An 18,831-nucleotide genomic window follows, 5' to 3' on the forward strand; every position below is an offset into this window, starting at 1 on the left:
TTATATGTTGAGTGAGGATAAAATATGTTGAAATGATTCGTGTTGATCTGTGGGGATAGTTTTCACTCTTAGAAACAAGGAGTAAGTAATGTGATCTTGTCAGAGTGGAATGTTGAGGCAATCAGATGTTGAATCTGAATTTCGAATCTTGATTGAGAATCTTCGGCACGAGGCATTATAAATTTTATATATAAATAAAAAAAATAGTGTTTCAATCATTGGAACTTTAAAATTAAGTGTGCTTTTCAGGAAGCAATTGTTTTTGGGTATCCTCCTAGAAAATTTGGAGAAGAAGCATATGATTGAGATCAAATCATGTGGAAATGACCCATGTCAGTCTTTGGGGATATTCTTCACCTCTTAGAAACTAGGTGTAAGTAACTTGACCATGTCGCAAGGGTTGCATACGAATGTCGGTGCCATCAAGTATCGACTTCAGATTATGAATCCTTATCTGAATCCTATGAATGTGGTGTTAGAAACGGTATTAGACGACACCTATCCTAGTAGATACAAACAACGTGTAAATTTCTTTTCAATGACTCAATCACAGGACCTCAAAAATTAAGTCTAATTTTCATTATGTTGGATGACTTCTAAGTATGTTAGTGAGAATAAAACATGTTGGTATGTCGGGGCTGTCTTCCCTCTTAGAACCGAGGACTAGGTAACGTGAGGATGTTTTGCAGGAGAATGTCGGAGCCTTCAAATGCTAAGAATCCTAGACATCGAGCTGAAATTTAGTACTCTTTGATTATACATGACTAGATGGCTCAAATTTGATTGGAAATTGTTTATGTATGCAGGTACAAGCAAACCATTAGGCACAAAAGGCAACTATCTTAAAGGTATTTCATGAGGACGGCAGATGATTGCAGGGATAATGTTTTTTGTGATTGTAAATTAAACATCTGCTTCTGTCATGGCAAGAAGCATCCCTTCAACTTCAACTCCAACTCTCAGAAAATGAGTAAGAACATTCATTTAGAAGAGAACAAGGAGATCAAAGAAGAGTCTCTGAAGAACTAATCGATATAATGAAGAGCATAATAAAGAAATTGATGAATGTGATGCTATATATAAGATTCGCATTATAATAAACGATATTTTTGTTTAGCTCGTGTGCCTCTCAAGGTTTTAGGTTCATAGTTCATAGTATATCATACGAATACAAGATATACTGACATGCTCGTTCAAAATGAAGTTATTTGATGTAACGATCTGACTATTCAAAATTCCCGACCGACCTGGACTTGTTACCATATGAACGCTTACATCATTGAAAACGAAAAAAACGAATACGTAAATTCATACATTTCCATAGTAAAATCATCCAAGTTCACATCCAAAAACCCTTTTTAAAAGAAAATTTAAAAAAAAAAAAAAAAAAACATATTTACGCATCTAAAGTGAAATAAAACTTCAAAACTCAACCATCCTACTTTCAATAACTAAATCTATCAATTTGATCATTTATCCTCATAATTCAATGGAACCCTTGAAGTAAAACTTAAACGAAGTTATTGGATTTTTATTTCTCATTCAAAGATTACTTTTTATCGAAATTAAAAAACATCATTACCATCGAAATCGGTTCGAAAAATGAGCAAAAATGGGATAAACCAAGCCAAATAGGGCGAACTTTTTGAACTATCCTATTGAATAAGAACGGATTAGTTAAAGAGTTTAATTAATTAATTTTGTATCCTTCCAATATACTCAATAGGTCCAAAGTCTACTTGTTGGCCCTTAATAACCTAAATCAACCAATTTAGTTGGAAAAAATTTGAAGGGTTCAAATTAATATTAATAATGTGTTATATTTCTTAAATATGAAAAAAAAAATGAATATTACATCACCCCCTCCGGCTGTTAGGGTCACATTTGAACGAATGTGAAGCCTAGATTTGAAAAATTCAAAAAGAGATCGAAAAACACTTTTTGTGAAGATGTAGCAACCTAGTTCAGAGGAGACGTCTAGTTGGGAAGCATAGTTTCCAGAGAAAGAAGAACCATCAGCAATCAGGCGTTGAGAAACAACTATGGGGTGTGAACTATAGAGACGCAAGATAGAGTCTTCAGAATTAGGACGATAACTCTGTTCTAAGAAAAAGGCAAGAGAGAGGGTTCAATGGTGGCTGTGAATAAGGAAGGGTGGACGTGGTGACAATCACAACAAGAGAGGAAGAAGAGGTCAAAAATTTAGAATGGGGACTTGTGAATGTTTGATTAATCCACCCCACCTAAATGGTGTGAAAGTTATCTTATTTATAATCAAATAAATTACAAGGATATAGAAATAGTAATAAATGGAAATAACAATAAATGGAAAGATACCCATGTCAATAAGGCAAATATCTAATATTTGCCTTATAATAAAATATCAAATATAATATATATGGTAAACTATAATTTATTACTAAATATCCTTAACACCCCACCGCAAGCTGAGCGTCGGATTTGAACGAACGTGAAGCTTGGATCTGAAAAATTCAAAGTGGTTGAGAAACACTTTTCGTGAAGATGTCAACAACCTGGTTCACAGGAGGCGTAGAGAAACACTTTCTTGGCCATCAAAAATTGCAGAGAGATTGCTGCTTAGCGGCGATGCTGCCTTGGCTTCGGCGAGAATATGTCTAACCCATGAAGAGGGATTGTCGCTTAGCGACGATGCTGCCTTGGCTCTGGTGAGAATATGTCTAACCCCAAGAAGTAGAAGGGGAAACCTAGAGCAAGGGACAAAGACATTGTTGAAGCCGGAAGAGTCGCCACATTGGGCGAAGGAGCCAATTTTGGCAAGAAGGGCAGCCGGAAGAGTCGCCACATTGGGGCGAAGGAGCCAATTTTGGCGAGAAGGGCGGCGGCAACTTGGTTGGCGAAGATGCCAGTGCGGCGCCTAGATTCCAAAGGTAAATCTCTGCAAAAGGTCGATAGGCTTATCGAGATTCTGTATATTTCCGAAGAGAAATGCTGATGAAGATCCTAAGATTAGGGTTTCTGTGAAGGATGAAGGATAAAGGGAAAATTGAGAAGAAAATGAAAGAGACTATGTTTGGAAAAGGTAAGGTTGTATGTACAGAGTATGGTGAAGGATGATTTGGAGGTCAATAGGGTGGAGCCGAAGAGTAATTAATCGGCTCCGCCTGCGGTAGCCATGAAGACTGCTCCTGCGGTGTCAAAGCCAGCAGGGGTGGTGGAGAAGAACAGTAGAAGATTTCAAAAGCCATTGAAAAGAAAGGATCCGGGTTGCTAAACCAAAATGGCTCTGATACCATGTGAATGTTTGATTAATCCACCACACCTAAATGGTGTGAAAGTTATCTTATTTATAATCAAATAAATTAGAAAGATATGGAAATAGTAATAAATGGAAATAACAATAAATGGAAAGATACCCCTGTCAATAAGGCAAATATCTAATATTTGCCTTATAATAAAATATCAAATATAATATATATGGTAAACTATAATTTATTACTAAATATCCTTAACAGGACTTTGGGGTGTATTTTAGAAAAGAAAGAGAGGGGCTAAGACGGAGTGGAGTATGTGCATTGTGGACTGGTTTTCTATCGAGAAAATGAGCACGAGTAAGAATATCTCAAGCATATTTTAACTGACGAGGAGGCTGGCAGCGACTTGGTTGGCAAAGAGGCCAGTATGGTGCCCGGATTACGAAGGTAAATCTCTGTAGAAGGTCGATGGGTTTATCGAGATACCGTATAAAGGGCTGATTGGGAAGAAAATGAAAGAGGTTATATTGGCTAAGAGGAAACCGACTGTGTTGGAGAAAGTGAGGTTGTATATACAGAGTACGGCGAAGGGTGGGCCTGCGAAAGATGATTTGGAGACCAAAAGGGTGGAGCCGAAGAGTAATCAATTAGCTCCGCCTACGGCAGCCATGGCGGCTGCCCCTACGGCGTCAAAGCCAACAGTGGTGATGGAGAAAAAGATGAATAGAAGATTCATAAGCCATTGAAAAGAAAGGATCGAGGTTGCTAAACCGAGAGAGCTCTCATATCATGAGAATATTTGCTAAAACCACCCCACTTAAATAGTTGTGAAATTCTCTCCTTATAATCATCAAATAAATTACAAAATAAATGCATCCAACATATTTGCCTATAATAAGATGTCAAACATGGTAAACAGTAATGGAAGGCTTAACCATACAAGATATTCAACTATAATAAAGGGGTCAAATATGATATATATATACTTCACGACTAAATATCCTTCCCAAATATTACATCAAGGCTAGGATAAGGATGAATATACCTCACCTTATTGGGTAACAAAATCATATTTGGTAGCAAAATTATTGTTATTTTTGTAGTTATCCATAGTAATCCAATCATATGGTATCTGTCCACAAAATTCATATAAGTAAACTAATTTAATGTCCCGAAGTTTATATAATGGGGTGAGCAAAGAAAGACACTAACCCATCCCATCAAACCCTTTTATAATATAAGAGAATGGCAAAGAAACTTGGTGTCAAGTTGGCCTTCATTGCTGTGATGATGTTCCTGGTTATGTCTGCCTTTGGTAATATTCAACCTCATTTCCTTTTTAATTTCTCGTCTTTGTTTTAATCTAAACCATCGTTAGTTACGAGGGTGTTCAAAAAATTCGATAATTCAATTCAACTCGTACGATTTGAATTGGGTTATGAACTTATTTGAATTGTGTTCGTTCAAATAAATGAAAACATTATAGATCTTTTGTTTTAATTTAAACCATTTTTTCATGATTAGTTACACGGGTTTTCAGAGAAAAAAAAACCGATGACCTAAAATATTTTATTAACTCAACTCATACCGTGTTGAAATAAATGAAAAAAATTTATAGATTGAACCAGTTTATGGATTCTCCTTAAGCTAGATTGGATTGAATTAAACGCAACTCGAACAATAAAGTTGAATAATTTTAAAAATATTCCAACCTAACTTAACTGACGAACACTCTTAATTTTAACTTTGATTATGTGTAAATGGAGGGCTCAAATTTTGAAAACATTGTTGCAGTTGAAGGCAAGCCATGGGGATCAAATGGAAGCCCTTTGACAGAAACCACAAAATGCAAGACCAAGGCTGATTGCATAAATCTAAACTGTATATGCAACTTCGGTACATGCTTATGTGACAAACGAGCGAGTATTAACGCCAAGAACGACGTTAATGATATGGTTGTTGAAGAGCTCAAAGGAAAGGATCTCAAGAATTAAGGGTTGATAAGAACAAAATCAATTATGATTATTGTTAACGAGCTTTCGTTGAAATAAAATGATCACATATTTATGTTTTCGCCTTATTGAAATTCTTGTTTATTGTTTCTATTTCATCGTCTAACATCGTGGTAAGAAACATTCTCCGATCTCATAAGTATTGACACTTCAATATGGTTAGAGATGTTAATTTAACCTGTGGGGTCGAGGCCTTGTGGAGACTCGACTTCGTTCATTTAACGGGGAGAATCATCGCATAATTCCCAGCACCGCTCCGTTCCTGTCCTGCTTAATATAAATATAAATATATCATCTATTATACCTATAAAAAAAACGCTATAAAAAGTCCCAGACTTTTAATAACATGGGCTGTCACGACGTACGAAAAACGCTATAAAATGTCTACAATAGCGTTTTTCGTAAGCTTTCGTATCCATTATTTCTTGTAGGGCCCAATAAGATTTACGTATGCTGTTGAATCCTGATTTGAATCAAAATCTAGATCTGAATCATAGGCATGGGTCATTACAAATGGTATCAGAATATCCACGCAAACAACACTTACAACGGCATACATCACAAATCTCATCATAAGGCATTTTGATAATTTTTACATCTTACATAGTTTACTGTCCGTATTGCCCGACGCATATTCTAGTCATGCAATTCTCTTTCTAACTTTGCATAAAACATAAAACAATATGGTCTCGAAAATCTCACCCTAAGGGCATAACTATAATTTTTCATGACATACATACAGTAATACTCACCGAAACGCCCTTCCAAAGTCGTTAATATGCATTTTCTAACCACTAAGTTAAGGAATGCTCGCATGCTAGCACGTCCTTACTTGCCTAAAGTTTGTGTGGTTACTTACTTGGATGACGTATGTCTTCCCGAGCTAGATTTTCTATATGTTAGACACTCCCAAATTTATGAAATTTCTCTTGAAGGTCCTAATTCAGTCATAATTAGAGTTAGTATCAAATTAGACAAGAAACGGACAAATGGAGGTCGAACGGAGCAAAAAATGATACTTACACGCGCTCACGCGCCTTCATGTGCTCCAACGGGCTCCTCATGCACATTTTTCGCGTGCTTTACTCGCGCTTACTATGCAACACGTGTCACACACAAATAGGTCACGCTAAGTCGGGTCGAGTCATGCAGGCAGTTCGATTTATGAATAGTGGGTCGAAGGTTCAAGCACAGGTCAAGTCGCCCTCTGCTGATGCGACGTGTGTCATCACATGGCGCCGGACGTCGTCTTCTCCCATTTTTTGACATGTGGCCCGTACCATGGTCGAACATGTAACGTGTCTCATCAATTCATGCAAATTTTTATCTAATTTAAGAGTGAGTATTAATGTAAAGCCAAAAATAAAAACCATAAAATTAAGAAATATATGAAATAAATGGAAACTAATTAAATTCTAAACATTTCAACTGAATATTATCCCAACCATCCTTTCAATTTATTTATTTATTATTTTAAAATAAAAAACTTTTAATTTAATAAATTAAACATTATATTTTATAAATAGTTATATTATTTCATTTTAAATTCTTTTTAATGAAGGGTTGCTTCTTTTCATGAACAGCCATTATGCAAATTTTCAAAGCCTATAAATACTCATTTTCTTTCTCATATTTTTTTTTACGTTTTCGACACTCGATTTCCGACATATTCAACCGTTCACTCGACTGTGTCGGGAGACCGAGATATTCAGCCGTTCACTCGACTGCGTCGGGCGGAGATCGATCGAAGTTTCGGGTCAGAATTGGAGAAAATAGTGTGTGTGGAATGGGGAGTGTTTTGATAATGCTTGTGGTGGTTGGGTGTATTTTGTTTCTGCCGCTGGTGATCGGCTCCGTTCAGCCGCCGTCCGGCCTTATGCTGCTTATTTTTCCGGTCACTCTCGCCGCCGTGTTCTTCTTCCTCTCACGTGGGTCCTCCAATTGAAAAATTAATGGTGAATTTTATTTTCTGATTTATGTTTTTTTGTGATAATTATGTAACACAGATGCATAAGATAGAATAATATTAATGTAAATTTTGTTTTTTTTTATTATTATTTAGTTTTTTTTTCCACAAAATTCTGCTCTATGACCCGATAACCCAACTAACTCGGACTACCTAACCCAAACCATAAATGTTGGGTCGGGTCGGGTCGGGTTGAGTTGAATTTTTAGAAACTCGAAAATTCAGTTCAGTTTACAACCTAACTAAAAATAAAGAATATTTAACGATGTGTTGTGACTTGTTAATGTTTAATATTTGAACTTTATCAAATCTTAGTTATTAATGTAACATGTATGGTCGATAAGATTTTTAAAATAATTAAAATAAAAAAACAACCCGACAATTTAAGTCAATTCAACTCTTAAAAAACAGATAGTTTGAGTTGTGAACTCTATTCGGGTTACTTGAGTCACCAACCCGAACTTTTGACTTGGTCCAAAAGATTTTTCCGACCGAAACAGTGTACACATCTGCCGAAATTATATTAGATTAGTTAATTTTAATATCACGGTCTAAGTACATTAGACATTAGTTATATTAAATTCAGTTGACACGTTATTAATTTACCGTCGCTATTTTAAAATATTTTAGAATTAAAATATAATAATTTAATTTATAATTATTATTTATTTTATTTTCCCTAGTTTAAATTAATTTACCATTTTTCGCCATTTATTTTTTAAAAAATTAAATTCCCTTGTTTGAATTTTTATTTAAAACAATAAATAGCCTTTTCTTATATTTTGAATTTAAATATACCTTTTTTGATCCACAATTATTATAATATGGACTCTTTTTTGTATCTAATGGTTGGTCGGTTACTCCAAACTTTAAGGTTTGTGTCTATTAAGTTCTTATATTTTAGTATATTTTAAAATTTATCAATTTACTCCATAGAAAATTAAAAATTTGAGTTTTATTAGACATAGTATATAAACTAAAAGTTCGAGTCGGCTCGTAGGTTGACAGTTTTTTGATCGAGTCAACTCGACTAACCCGAAAATAAAGTTACAACTCAACCTTACTTTTAAGATAAAAAATATTTGACGTTTGTAACCATTGTTATTGATGTATTCTGACTTGAGGTTAAGTTGGGTTGTGAACTCTATTCAAGTTGCTCGGATAAAAAAAATCAACCAACTTGAAATTTCAGGGATTAGCAAAAAGAAAGGTCTTTTGAATAACTCAATCAAAAGAATTCCAGAGTTTACCGGGGAATGTCGGGGCCATCAAGTGCCGAATCTAGATTATGAATCTTGGACGTAGGGTGTTACAGTTAAAAAACGTGACGCTCGAGTAAAGAAATGGTGCATGAACGAACCGAAATCACCTTGTAATAAGAAAAATCAAGTAACGAATTCAAGTAACACGAAAAATCGTAATGGTTTGATATTTTTCTCGATCTCCATCTTACTCCTAGCAATCTATACATTCTCGTGAAATTGAAAGTTCAAATTTTCACTTTTTGGTTTGTTCGGTACTAAAATGTCAATCCCCTAACTTAACTAAATACTACTATTAGTGAGTTTTTCGTAAGAAATACATAGCGAACAACCATAGATATTATTCCATGCTATCAAGAGAGTAGCTAAATTCATGAAACAAACACACACACATTACATAGTAACTCACAAACATTACAAACTTATAGACCCCCTCTAAGTTTACTTCAAGGAATCTTAACAAATCCACCACCAACCCCGCCAACTCCGGCACCGATGCCACCGATGCCAACCCCACCGAACCCGCCAAGGCCACCGCCGAGCCCGCCCAAGCCACCGCCTCCTCCGAGTCCTCCAAAGGGGAGTCCGCTATCACCAATGCCAGAGAAGCCACCGCTGAGGAAGTTCTTTTGGTCATTGAGGCCTTTTGCAGCCTCAATTGGGGCAGTTCTTGCAGCAACATGGAGTGCAAATGCAGCCATAGCCATAGCCATAATCAACATCAAATTAAGCTTATTAGCCATTTCAAGGACTGTTTGTGGTGAAATAATATCCATTTGGTGGGTTTTTAAAGGGTAGAGGAGACGGTGGACTGTTGGGGGAAATTGAATGGGCAAGCCTATTTAGTTAATGCTTTGGCATTGGATCCATCGTGAATTTAGGCTTTGAGTGACATGAACCTCATGAAGGTCTTAAATTTTAAGTTATTTTAGTTGGTACCTATATCCCGTTCGAATAAAATATCTTTAGGCATATACGTCTTGTTGGTAGAGGGTCTCACGTCGGCTAATTAAGGGGATGATCACGAGTTTATAAGTAAATAATATATCTCTATTGGTACGAGACCTCTTGGGGAAACTAAAAATAAAGTCACGAGAGCTTATGCTCAAAGTAGGCAATATCATACCATTGTGGAGGTCTGTGGTTTCTAACAACGAAGACATTGCTCTCGAGAAATTAAGATGATATTTTGAACTCTATTGGTTGATATGCTTATTGAATATTTGGATTTCTCTTCGATAAATCCAAATTTTGTTGTTCCTATGCCACTTTTTTGCCTAAGCTGTGAGCTTGTTATGTGATGTACTAGTTGGTTATGTGTTGTAACCGTGCCCATCTATGAGATCTTATATCGGTTAGAGGGGGGAATGAAGCATTAGTTATAAGGGTGTGAAAATCTCTTCCTAATAGACACATTTTAAAATTATGAGATTGAAGGCAATACATAGCAGGCTAAAGAGAACAATATCTGCTTGTGGGAAGCTTTAGTTGTTACAAATATATTAGAGCTAGACACTAGGCAGTGTGCCAACGATGATATTGGGCCTCAAAGGGGTGGATTGTGAGATCCCACATCGGTTAGAGAAGGGAACGAAGCATTCGTTATAAGGGTGTGAAAACCTCCCCCTAGTAGACGGTTTTAAAACTATGAAGCTGACGGCGATACATAATAGGCTAAAGCAAACAATATCTGCTAGCAGTGAGCCTGGGCTATTACAAATGATATCAGAGCTAGACACGGGGTAGTATGCCAGCAAGGACGTTAGGCTCCCAAGGGGGTGGATTGTGAGATCCCACATCAGTTGAAGAGGAGAACGAAGCATTTGTTACCAGAGTGGAAACCTCTCCCTAGTAAATGCTTTTTAAAACCTTGAGTGGAAGCTAAGAAGAAAAAACCTAAAGAGAACAATATCTGCTATCAGTGGGTTTGGACTGTTACAAATGGTATCAAAGCTACATACTGGGCGCATAGGTTGGAGAGGGGAAGAAGCATTCCTTATAAGGGTGTGGAAACTTCTCTCTAGTAGACATGTTTTAAAACCATAAAGCTGATGGCGATACATAACGGGCCAAAGCGAACAATATCTGTTAATTGTAAGCTTGGGCTGTTACACCATATGAACTTCTAAGTGGGCGATATGTAACGTAACGAGACAAAGCACTCCTTGTCCTAAAAATGGTCGAAACTGCCTTATTCTAAGTGGGAAAGAAAAGATCCAATGATATGGATATTACAACACTTGGCATTGAGATGTAAGCAAAGAAAAATGTACAGTTTCCAATTCTTGATTGGGACAAGTACAAAGTGAGGGGTTGTGAACAGATCAATGGATGGCTCAAACTCATTGGGATAATGCTATAACTATAACAATCATAGGGAAGAAGAAAATGAGTAAATTGTTTTCTTCTTCCTTTTAAATGTTCATATCTTTTTTTCTTTTTTTTTTTTTTTATATATATATTATTTTAACTATGACTTTAAATTAACAACGGAATCCCCTACGACAAGAAAGGGCACCTGCATTTGAAGTAAGCGAGCCCACCAAGGAAGAGGATTTGGCTCCTAAGCTTGAGGCTCTTGCATAACTGGCTCCTGCACCAGCCCCTGATGGAGTGAAATAGGCTCCATTTAGCATGAGATCTCCCTCCGATCTCCAATTCCAATGCCTCCATACACCGTTAGATGTGACAACTCTCTTTGTGACCTACGGGTCAACAATTGCGAGATAGAAAATTGAACCATGGATCGTTAGAATGTTAATTGATATCTTATCTATTGAGTTATATTTGAAGCGTTCTACGAAGATACCTCTTTGGCAAAAGGGTTGACGGGGGCGAGATATCGGTTGCCCTGGCTATTAATGGTGGGATTAGCACTTCCACCAATGGCATACATTACCCAGTGAGTGTAGTCATTGTTTACTACATGGAAATACCCATGTCTACACCTGAAATATTAAATTATTGGGTCACATGAGTAAACATTTTTGGGTTTATTTTAGTTACGTAACTTACAAAATCATCTAATAGGTTCGTTAAAAATTTAGATAGCATTTAGACATAAATAAAGGTTCTCAGGTATGAGTACACAGAATCTGTTGAAGATTATTGAGAGTAGTAGTCCGTCATGGATTTATTATAACTAAGAAATTCTATCTGTATTGTTATAAGACCTTTAGGAAAATCAAAAGCAAAGTCACGAGAATTTATGCTTAAGGTGGACAATATCATACAATTGTGAAGGTCGTGATTTCTAACATGGTATTAGAGGCATACACTGCCAATAAAATCCTCAAGTGCCGAACAAAGAAGTTGTAAGGCTCGAAAGTGTAGTCAAAGGTGACTCGGGTGTCGAACAAAGGGTGTACTTTGTTCAAGAACTCCAAAGGAGTCGAGCCTCAAATAAGGGGAGGTTGTTCGAGAGCTCCAGGGAAGGAGACCTCAAGAGAGGTTTTGTGGTGTACTTTGTTCGAATGGGAGGTGAGGCTCGAAAGTGTAGTCAAAGGTGACTCAGGTGTCGAACAAAGGGTGTACTTTGTTCACCCTTAGTTCGAGGACTCCAAAAAAGAAGTCGAGCCTCAAATAAGGGGAGGTTGTTCGAGAGCTCCAGGGAAGGAGACTTCAAGAGAGGCTTTGTGGTGTACTTTGTTCGAAGCGGAGGTGAGGCTCGAAAGTGTAGTCAAAGGTGACTCAGGTGTTGAACAAAGGGTGTACTCCAAAGTTCAAGAGCTCCAAAGAAGGAGGCCTCTAGGGACACTATTTATTAAGGATTATTGAAAATAGTAGTCTCACGTTAGCTAATCAAGAGGAACATCATGACTTTATAAGTAAGGAACACTATATATATTGGTACGAGACCTTTTCGGAAACTAAAATCAATTCAGCCATGAGAATTTATGCTTAAAATAGACAATATCATATCACGGTGGAGTTCGTGATTCATAACATAATTAAAATCAATTATGAGAGAGAGAGAGAGGAGAAAAGTACCTTGGCATTCTTTGGATGAGACCTTCACCAAAATGGTTATAAGCAATGGTGACTTGCATTTGCTTGTCCCTTACATAAGAGTCACTATGTCCCAAGAGCATCACCTGTTTTGCAACAATCTCAGCCAATTTCAGAACAAATTCCAACATTTGCGATCATTTGACAAAAGTGCAACTTTTTACCTCATTGTGGTGGGTGAAGTAATTGTTAGAAATTGTGATAGCAGTTGATCCCATGATAGCATCAATGAGCCCATCAGAACAAGAAGAAAGAGAATTATGGTCAATCCAAATATGACTCGACCCAAAAATGGAAATCCCATCACCATCAGCCATTGTCCTCCATCCATAATGACTAGGCGAGCTTCGAACCATGGCGTTCCCCGTTGGCTTGCAGTCATGAATATGCAAACCATGAATAATAACATTGGTTATGAATTGGATAGTAATACAAGCACCATAAGCGATGTGCACATTGACGCCACGCCCATCAATTGTCTTGAAGCTGTTCATGATGAGTTCTTGCTTTAAAGTGATCACCATGTCTCGTTTGAACACAATCCATAATGGTCTGTCTTGAATCACAGCATGGCGAAGGGTGCCTGGTCTGGGATTGACAGGATCGTCGTCACGTGGATCAGAGACGACGTAGTAACGCCCATCACGGCCACCAACTGCATTACGACCAAACCCAATGCCGCAATTGGCGAGGCGCTTTCGCCGCAGTTGCCAATGTGGGTCACAACGCCAACAATCATCAATTGGGTTTCCTGTTCCACAAGAGAAGAACCCCAAATTCCTCCTCTCTGTGCTGTTGCGTATGCTCCTGTGGGAAATTTCCAAACATAACCACCCAATCACTACACATCCACATTATAACTACACATGAGCACTACCGTAAAGAATGAGAAACACAAGTGAGATCGAATGAAACAAGAATGTGTAAGTATGAACCAATTTAGACCGTGAAACAAACTGCGAATTGCTCAGTCATTCCTTAAATTAGCCAATCTGAGACTCCCTCCCCTCAAACAAAGTACACTATAGAACCTCCCCTAATGCCTATGGAGCCCTCGAACAACCTCCCTCCCCTCGAACAAAGTACACTATAGAACCTCTCCTGAGGTCTATGGAGCCTTCGAACAACCTCTCTTCCATTAATCAAGGCTCGACTCCTTCTCTGGAGTCCTCGAACAAAGTACGCCATTTGTTCGACATTTGAGGATTCTATTGACTTGACTAAGTTAAGAGCATCACGACTCTCCACAATGGTATGATATGGTGAGAATAAGCTCTCATGTCTTTATTTTGGGCTTACCCAAAAAGACTCGTACAGATGTATTAGTTACTTATAAATTCATAAATTCATGATCGTTTCTTAAATTAGCCCACGTGTAACTCCCTCCCAATAATCCTCAACAAAAAAATGGACACCNAAAAAAAAAAAAAAAAAAAAAAAAAAAAAAAAAAAAAAAAAAAAAAAAAAAAAAAGTCAAACACAAGAAGAAAGAAAATTTAAGGCTTTGTTTGTGAAACCCAGAATGAATTTCATAGGCATTAAATGTGGAGTCCCACATTCAATGAATTGGGTGCATACGGATCATACGGAAAGCTAGCGTTACTTAAAAAGTTGTAAAGTTGGCTGTAAAAGTTTAATGCTACAGATGAAACAGAAAGCAATCCATTTTTTGTTTCCTTTATTTGACCAAAAATTTGATGTGTCGGTGAAGGTATCTTTAAATGCCAAGGTCGTCTCATTTATTGATTACTATAGTTTCGGCATGCGATGCAGCTGCCGCCAGCATGATTTGCGCAATAAATCCAGCAGAAAAAAGAAAATAATAAATTACAAATTTTTTATAAAAAAAAAGTATCTAACACATCTACAAAAGTTATTCAACTTTACCTATAAAATACAAAATCAAGAATTCAAGAAATTATTAGAAACTTTTAAAAAAAATTAACATAAATAAACGAGCTAATGGATGAGAAACCAGATTCAAGAACATAGATAGCAGTAAGTGATTTAGAAAGATAAAATACAGACATTTATTTATCATATTGAACTCATAATGCATAAAGCAAAGATTCATAATATAAGTTTATTAATCCTTTAAAAGGGAAAGAAATTGACTTAATATTATTCACTTCAACATAAATTCATGAAGATTTATATATCTATTTTCCATATTTTTGGATAAGCGAAGAGACAAGAATTAAATTATGAGCGTGACAGGTGGATCTCGCCACATGGGCATGTGTGAAAGAGATTGAAATCGCAGTGACAATGAACGTGGTGGCTGGGTCCCTCCCAATCATATTATAATATAAATTTTATAACACTAATATCTTCTAAAACACTCTTTGTAATTAAATTCTAAATGGTTGATTTTTTAAAAATTACAATATTATTTTTTAGTTTTCTTAAACATTTTAAAAGGAAATTCTTCTAGAATATCAAACACAACATTTTAGGAAGGATTTCTACTCCTAATATTTAAATATTTATTAAATATCAAAAATAATATTATAGTATTTAAATAGTATATAAATATTTTTTAAACAAATGATAAAATTGAAAAATATTCTTTATAATTTAGTAAATAAAACTAATAATCATAAAATGTATTTTTTATTTATTTATTGAATTTAACGGTTACATTCAACTACACGAAATTAAACAGACTCTTAAAAGTTCATAAATTAAATATAAAAAAAAATTAAAAAAAAAAAACTAAATCTATCAATTACTTATTATTTAAGTCATTTTCGCATTCTAACACTTATTTAAAACTTCAGATTTGCATCAAAACAGCATACTTGGAGTAAAAGAAGTCACATGCTAATCGAAAGCAAATTCCATTTTTATTATTAATAATCATTTTTAATTATTCATTTGGCCCCATAAATAAATATTAGAGAGAGAGAGAGAGAGAGAGAGAGAGAGGAATCTTACAAATCCACCATTGATGCAATTTCCTCTGGATTATCAACGGCATGCTCATTCTTAACATACCTGAAATTTTCAATTAAACAAATATTTATTTAATTACATAATTAAAATATCTCAGTTTATTATCGAAACAAAATAATAATATTATTATTATTAAGCTCTTGGTCGGTGGAAGGCTGTTCCATATGTTTTAATGAATTATTTAATTTATGTATTTAAAGATTTTTTTTTTTTTTTTTTNTTTTTTTTTTTTTTTTTTTTTTTTTTTTTTTTGTTCTCTTGAAAGTTAGATTCAAATCTGAGAAAAAGAAATGTACACGTGGAAGTGAAAATGGCCATTGACCAAAAGGTCCAAAATTAGGCCAGGGTTGAAATGGAATGTCGAAGGGTAAATTTGTCAATAAAGAGTCAAAGAAAGTACTTAATATAGACACTCTGTGACCTCTTTTTTTTGTTTTAATCTACGAATGAACGGCCCAGATTTTCCTGATCCGATCTCAAAATTCCAATTTTCTGATCCGTTTGATATATCTGACGGCCTAAATTACGCTTTCGACCTAGAGTATAAAATTTACATTATAATATTNAAAAAAAAAAAAAAAAAAAAAAAAAAAAAAAAAAAAAAAAAAAGTAACAAAATGCCTTTAATACTACTAATAATAAAAATAATTAGCATTTTAATTAATTTTAAATTGTAAAATTATTTAGTTTTCCATAATTTTTCTCAGAGTTTATGAAGTTTTTTATAAAATCGACACGTGAAGATCATGTGCCGGAAAACGAAGAGAAAAATTGGGGGAAAAATAACAGAGAAGGTCTAGTTTCGGAAACTGACCGGTCCGCCATGGATGAAGAATTGAAGCTCTGCAGTCTCTGATCTCCAGAAAAACTATCAACATTGTGAAGCGAAACAGAAAATGAGAACAATCAAGAAAATCATTCAAAAATTACTCAGAACAGAGAAGGTCTAGTTTCGGAAACTGACCTGTCCGCCATGGATGAAGAATTAAAGCTCTGCAATCGCTGATCTCCAGCAAAACTATCAACATTGTGAAGCGAAACAGAAAATGAGAACAATCAAGAAAATCATTCAAAAATTACTCAGAACAGAGAAGGTCTAGTTTCGGAAACTGACCTGTCCGCCATGGATGAAGAATTAAAGCTCTGTAATCGCTGATCTCCAGCAAAACTATCAACATTGTGAAACGAAACAAAAAATGAGAAAAATCAAGATCAACATTCAACAAATTACTCCGAACAAGACTACGCTAGTTTAGGCCGTCGGTAGCGGCGGACGCGACGGCATTATTGTCGAAAACGCAGAGAAATGACGCGATTAGGAAGCATTTACCTGGATTGAACGAAGAGGATGTTGAGAAGAAGGAAGAACATTAATGAAGCGGTTGAAAACTGTAGTCTAAGAGTGACCGCCATTATTGATGATTCTGAAGCTTTCTCTGCTTCTCCGAAAAAATTTTAAGCGACTGTGTATTGTATCTCTCGATCGCTCGATCTGTGGGATTTGTATGAGAGCGTTAAATGCGAGTAGTTGTGAAACGAAAGAGAGGGAATTGAATGGGAAGCAAAACCGGGACGGAGAATCTCCTTTTATAGCCCCTTATAAACCCTTTCTAATTTTATTTTTATTTTTATTATTGTTTTTATTTCTTATTCCCCCGCTTTCAAGAAACCATTTTTTTTTTTTTTTTTAATTATAGAATTTTAAATAAAAAGTAAATCGTAATTATTTAAGTTTTAAAGGGTACATTCGACTTTTCACTTCCTTTTAATTTTTTTTTTCCAACTCAAGATTTAAATTTAATTTTTATTTACTACTAATAGTTTTAAAATTGTCGGGATCTTTTTTTTCCAGTATATTATGTACCGAAGCATACACATGATATGAAACACGTTTTCTTTCTTTTAGTTGATTTACGACAGTGCGGGTGTGTATTAACCTATAGTTAGGCCTAGAGATACGTACACGAGCCTGACTAGTTGGAAGTTCTTGAAGTTCTTACCAGTTCTCTTACTGGTCACACACCCCATCGTTTGAAATTTTTAAACGTAAAATAGAAAAAATAGGTTAAACAACGTGGACTAAACCTGTAGTTTAATTTAAATATATTTTCTCTTAAATATTATATTTCGTCATTCAATAAAAATAATTACGATAAAATTACAAGTTTAGTATCTATCGAGCTGTTCCACGTACTGTTTTCATTAATTTATTATTTATATTTTAGGATTATTTTCAAGATCGACTAAAAATTTAAATAATTGTTATATGGATTCTAAAATTTTAATTTTGTGTCCAGTAACATCTAATAAGCTCTTAATTTTTAATAATATTTAATAAATTCTCGAATTTTTAATTTTATTTGTAATAAGTCTCTAATATATTTGAATTTTTTAAATTAAATAAATTATTAAATATATTAATTTTATTAAAATTTTATAAGGTATTAATTGCACATATATATAGTTGAATAATAGCAATAAAAAATCATAATTGAATTGACATATTTAAATTAATAAATTGAAAAATATTGTGAAGAAATATACGAATAAATCAAGACCTTAATTAAATAAAATTATGAAATTATGTTATGGTAAATTTTAATTTTTATCCATTTTTATTAAAATTAACGGAGTGTTCGAGAAACTATAACTGTGAAATTAAAATTTTACCGTCTCAACATTAGTTAATCGTAACTTTGCGAATCCCCATGGTAACCGTCTCTAACTAACCTATTAACTGTTCTTTTTTACCTTGCTTACGTGTCACGTCTGTCGGTCAATCACGTGGTCTACACTTTGCTGGTCTGACACCTAAGCCAACTTTAAAAGCGCTTGACTACCACATCCCCTTAGGGACCACCGCCTCTGCCACGTCAGAATATTAAATTCTTATTCCAAACTCTCAAATAACTGACGCGCGCAGTTTTGGAATATCACAATCACTCGCCATGTATCTTTGCCACGTGTCCACGGGACCGACGTTGAACAGTAACAGAATTTCTGGTGAAATTCACCGAACTGTCCGAATCATAGATCTGGCGGTCCGTCACAAACAAGTGTCGAAAACACGTACGGGTCAAAACCGGGGTTTTCCGGCCCGAATCCGTACACCTTATAAAATTAAATAAATAACAAATTAAGTTTTACCAGACGGCGTCGTTTTGCCTATTTTTGATTAGATTATTTCAAATATGAAATAAAAAAGAAAATGGTAGAATTAAAACCAAACCAATATCAAAGCCATTGATTGTGTTTGCGAAAAGACCAAACTACCCTTAAAAGCATGCAAATATTAATACTTTTTTTTTTATTTTTTTAATTTTTTTTTTGTAATTTGACTTTGACAATTTAAATTCAAAGAAAAGTCTAATATTCATACCAAACAAACATATACC

General features: G+C 35.1%; 2 protein-coding genes across 4 annotated transcripts; both read right to left on the bottom strand.

The window, feature by feature from the left end:
* Nucleotides 1-8,919: 8,919 nt before the first annotated feature.
* LOC111776326 (glycine-rich protein 5-like) lies at nucleotides 8,920-9,216 on the bottom strand. Its single transcript, XM_023655754.1, has one exon. The coding sequence runs from the start codon at nucleotides 9,214-9,216 to the stop codon at nucleotides 8,920-8,922; it is 297 nt and encodes a 98-aa protein (XP_023511522.1).
* A 1,511-nt stretch (nucleotides 9,217-10,727) lies between these two features.
* Nucleotides 10,728-16,991, bottom strand: LOC111811178 (probable pectate lyase 8). 3 transcript variants are annotated; one of them, XM_023697928.1, is made up of 9 exons: nucleotides 16,767-16,991; nucleotides 16,551-16,604; nucleotides 16,401-16,454; nucleotides 16,251-16,304; nucleotides 15,419-15,478; nucleotides 12,646-13,288; nucleotides 12,464-12,567; nucleotides 11,283-11,421; nucleotides 10,728-11,178 (listed from the first exon to the last, which is right to left on the bottom strand). In XM_023697928.1, the coding sequence occupies exons 1-9, from the start codon at nucleotides 16,847-16,849 to the stop codon at nucleotides 10,957-10,959; spliced, it is 1,413 nt and encodes a 470-aa protein (XP_023553696.1). In that variant the 5' UTR covers nucleotides 16,850-16,991; the 3' UTR covers nucleotides 10,728-10,956. The 3 variants fall into 3 exon arrangements, with proteins under 3 accessions (XP_023553696.1, XP_023553697.1, XP_023553698.1); XM_023697929.1 differs by lacking the exon at nucleotides 16,551-16,604; XM_023697930.1 differs by lacking the exon at nucleotides 16,401-16,454.
* Between the last annotated feature and the right edge of the window lie 1,840 nt (nucleotides 16,992-18,831).

The sequence above is a fragment of the Cucurbita pepo genome, chromosome LG15 (genome assembly GCF_002806865.2).
Source record: "Cucurbita pepo subsp. pepo cultivar mu-cu-16 chromosome LG15, ASM280686v2, whole genome shotgun sequence".
NCBI classification, from domain to species: Eukaryota; Viridiplantae; Streptophyta; class Magnoliopsida; order Cucurbitales; family Cucurbitaceae; genus Cucurbita; species Cucurbita pepo.

Bases quoted from the DNA above. Each gene is read 5' to 3' on its own strand.
- LOC111776326 (XM_023655754.1), bottom strand. From the start codon at position 9,216: ATGGCTAATAAGCTTAATTTGATGTTGATTATGGCTATGGCTATGGCT.
- LOC111811178 (XM_023697928.1), bottom strand. From the start codon at position 16,849: ATGGCGGTCACTCTTAGACTACAGTTTTCAACCGCTTCATTAATGTTC. The intron at 16,305-16,400 runs GTCAGTTTCCGA...CAATGTTGATAG, and splicing joins TCTTCATCCATGGCGGACAG to TTTTTCTGGAGATCAGAGAC. The intron at 15,479-16,250 runs GTCAGTTTCCGA...TGAAAATTTCAG, and splicing joins TCTTCATCCATGGCGGACCG to GTATGTTAAGAATGAGCATG.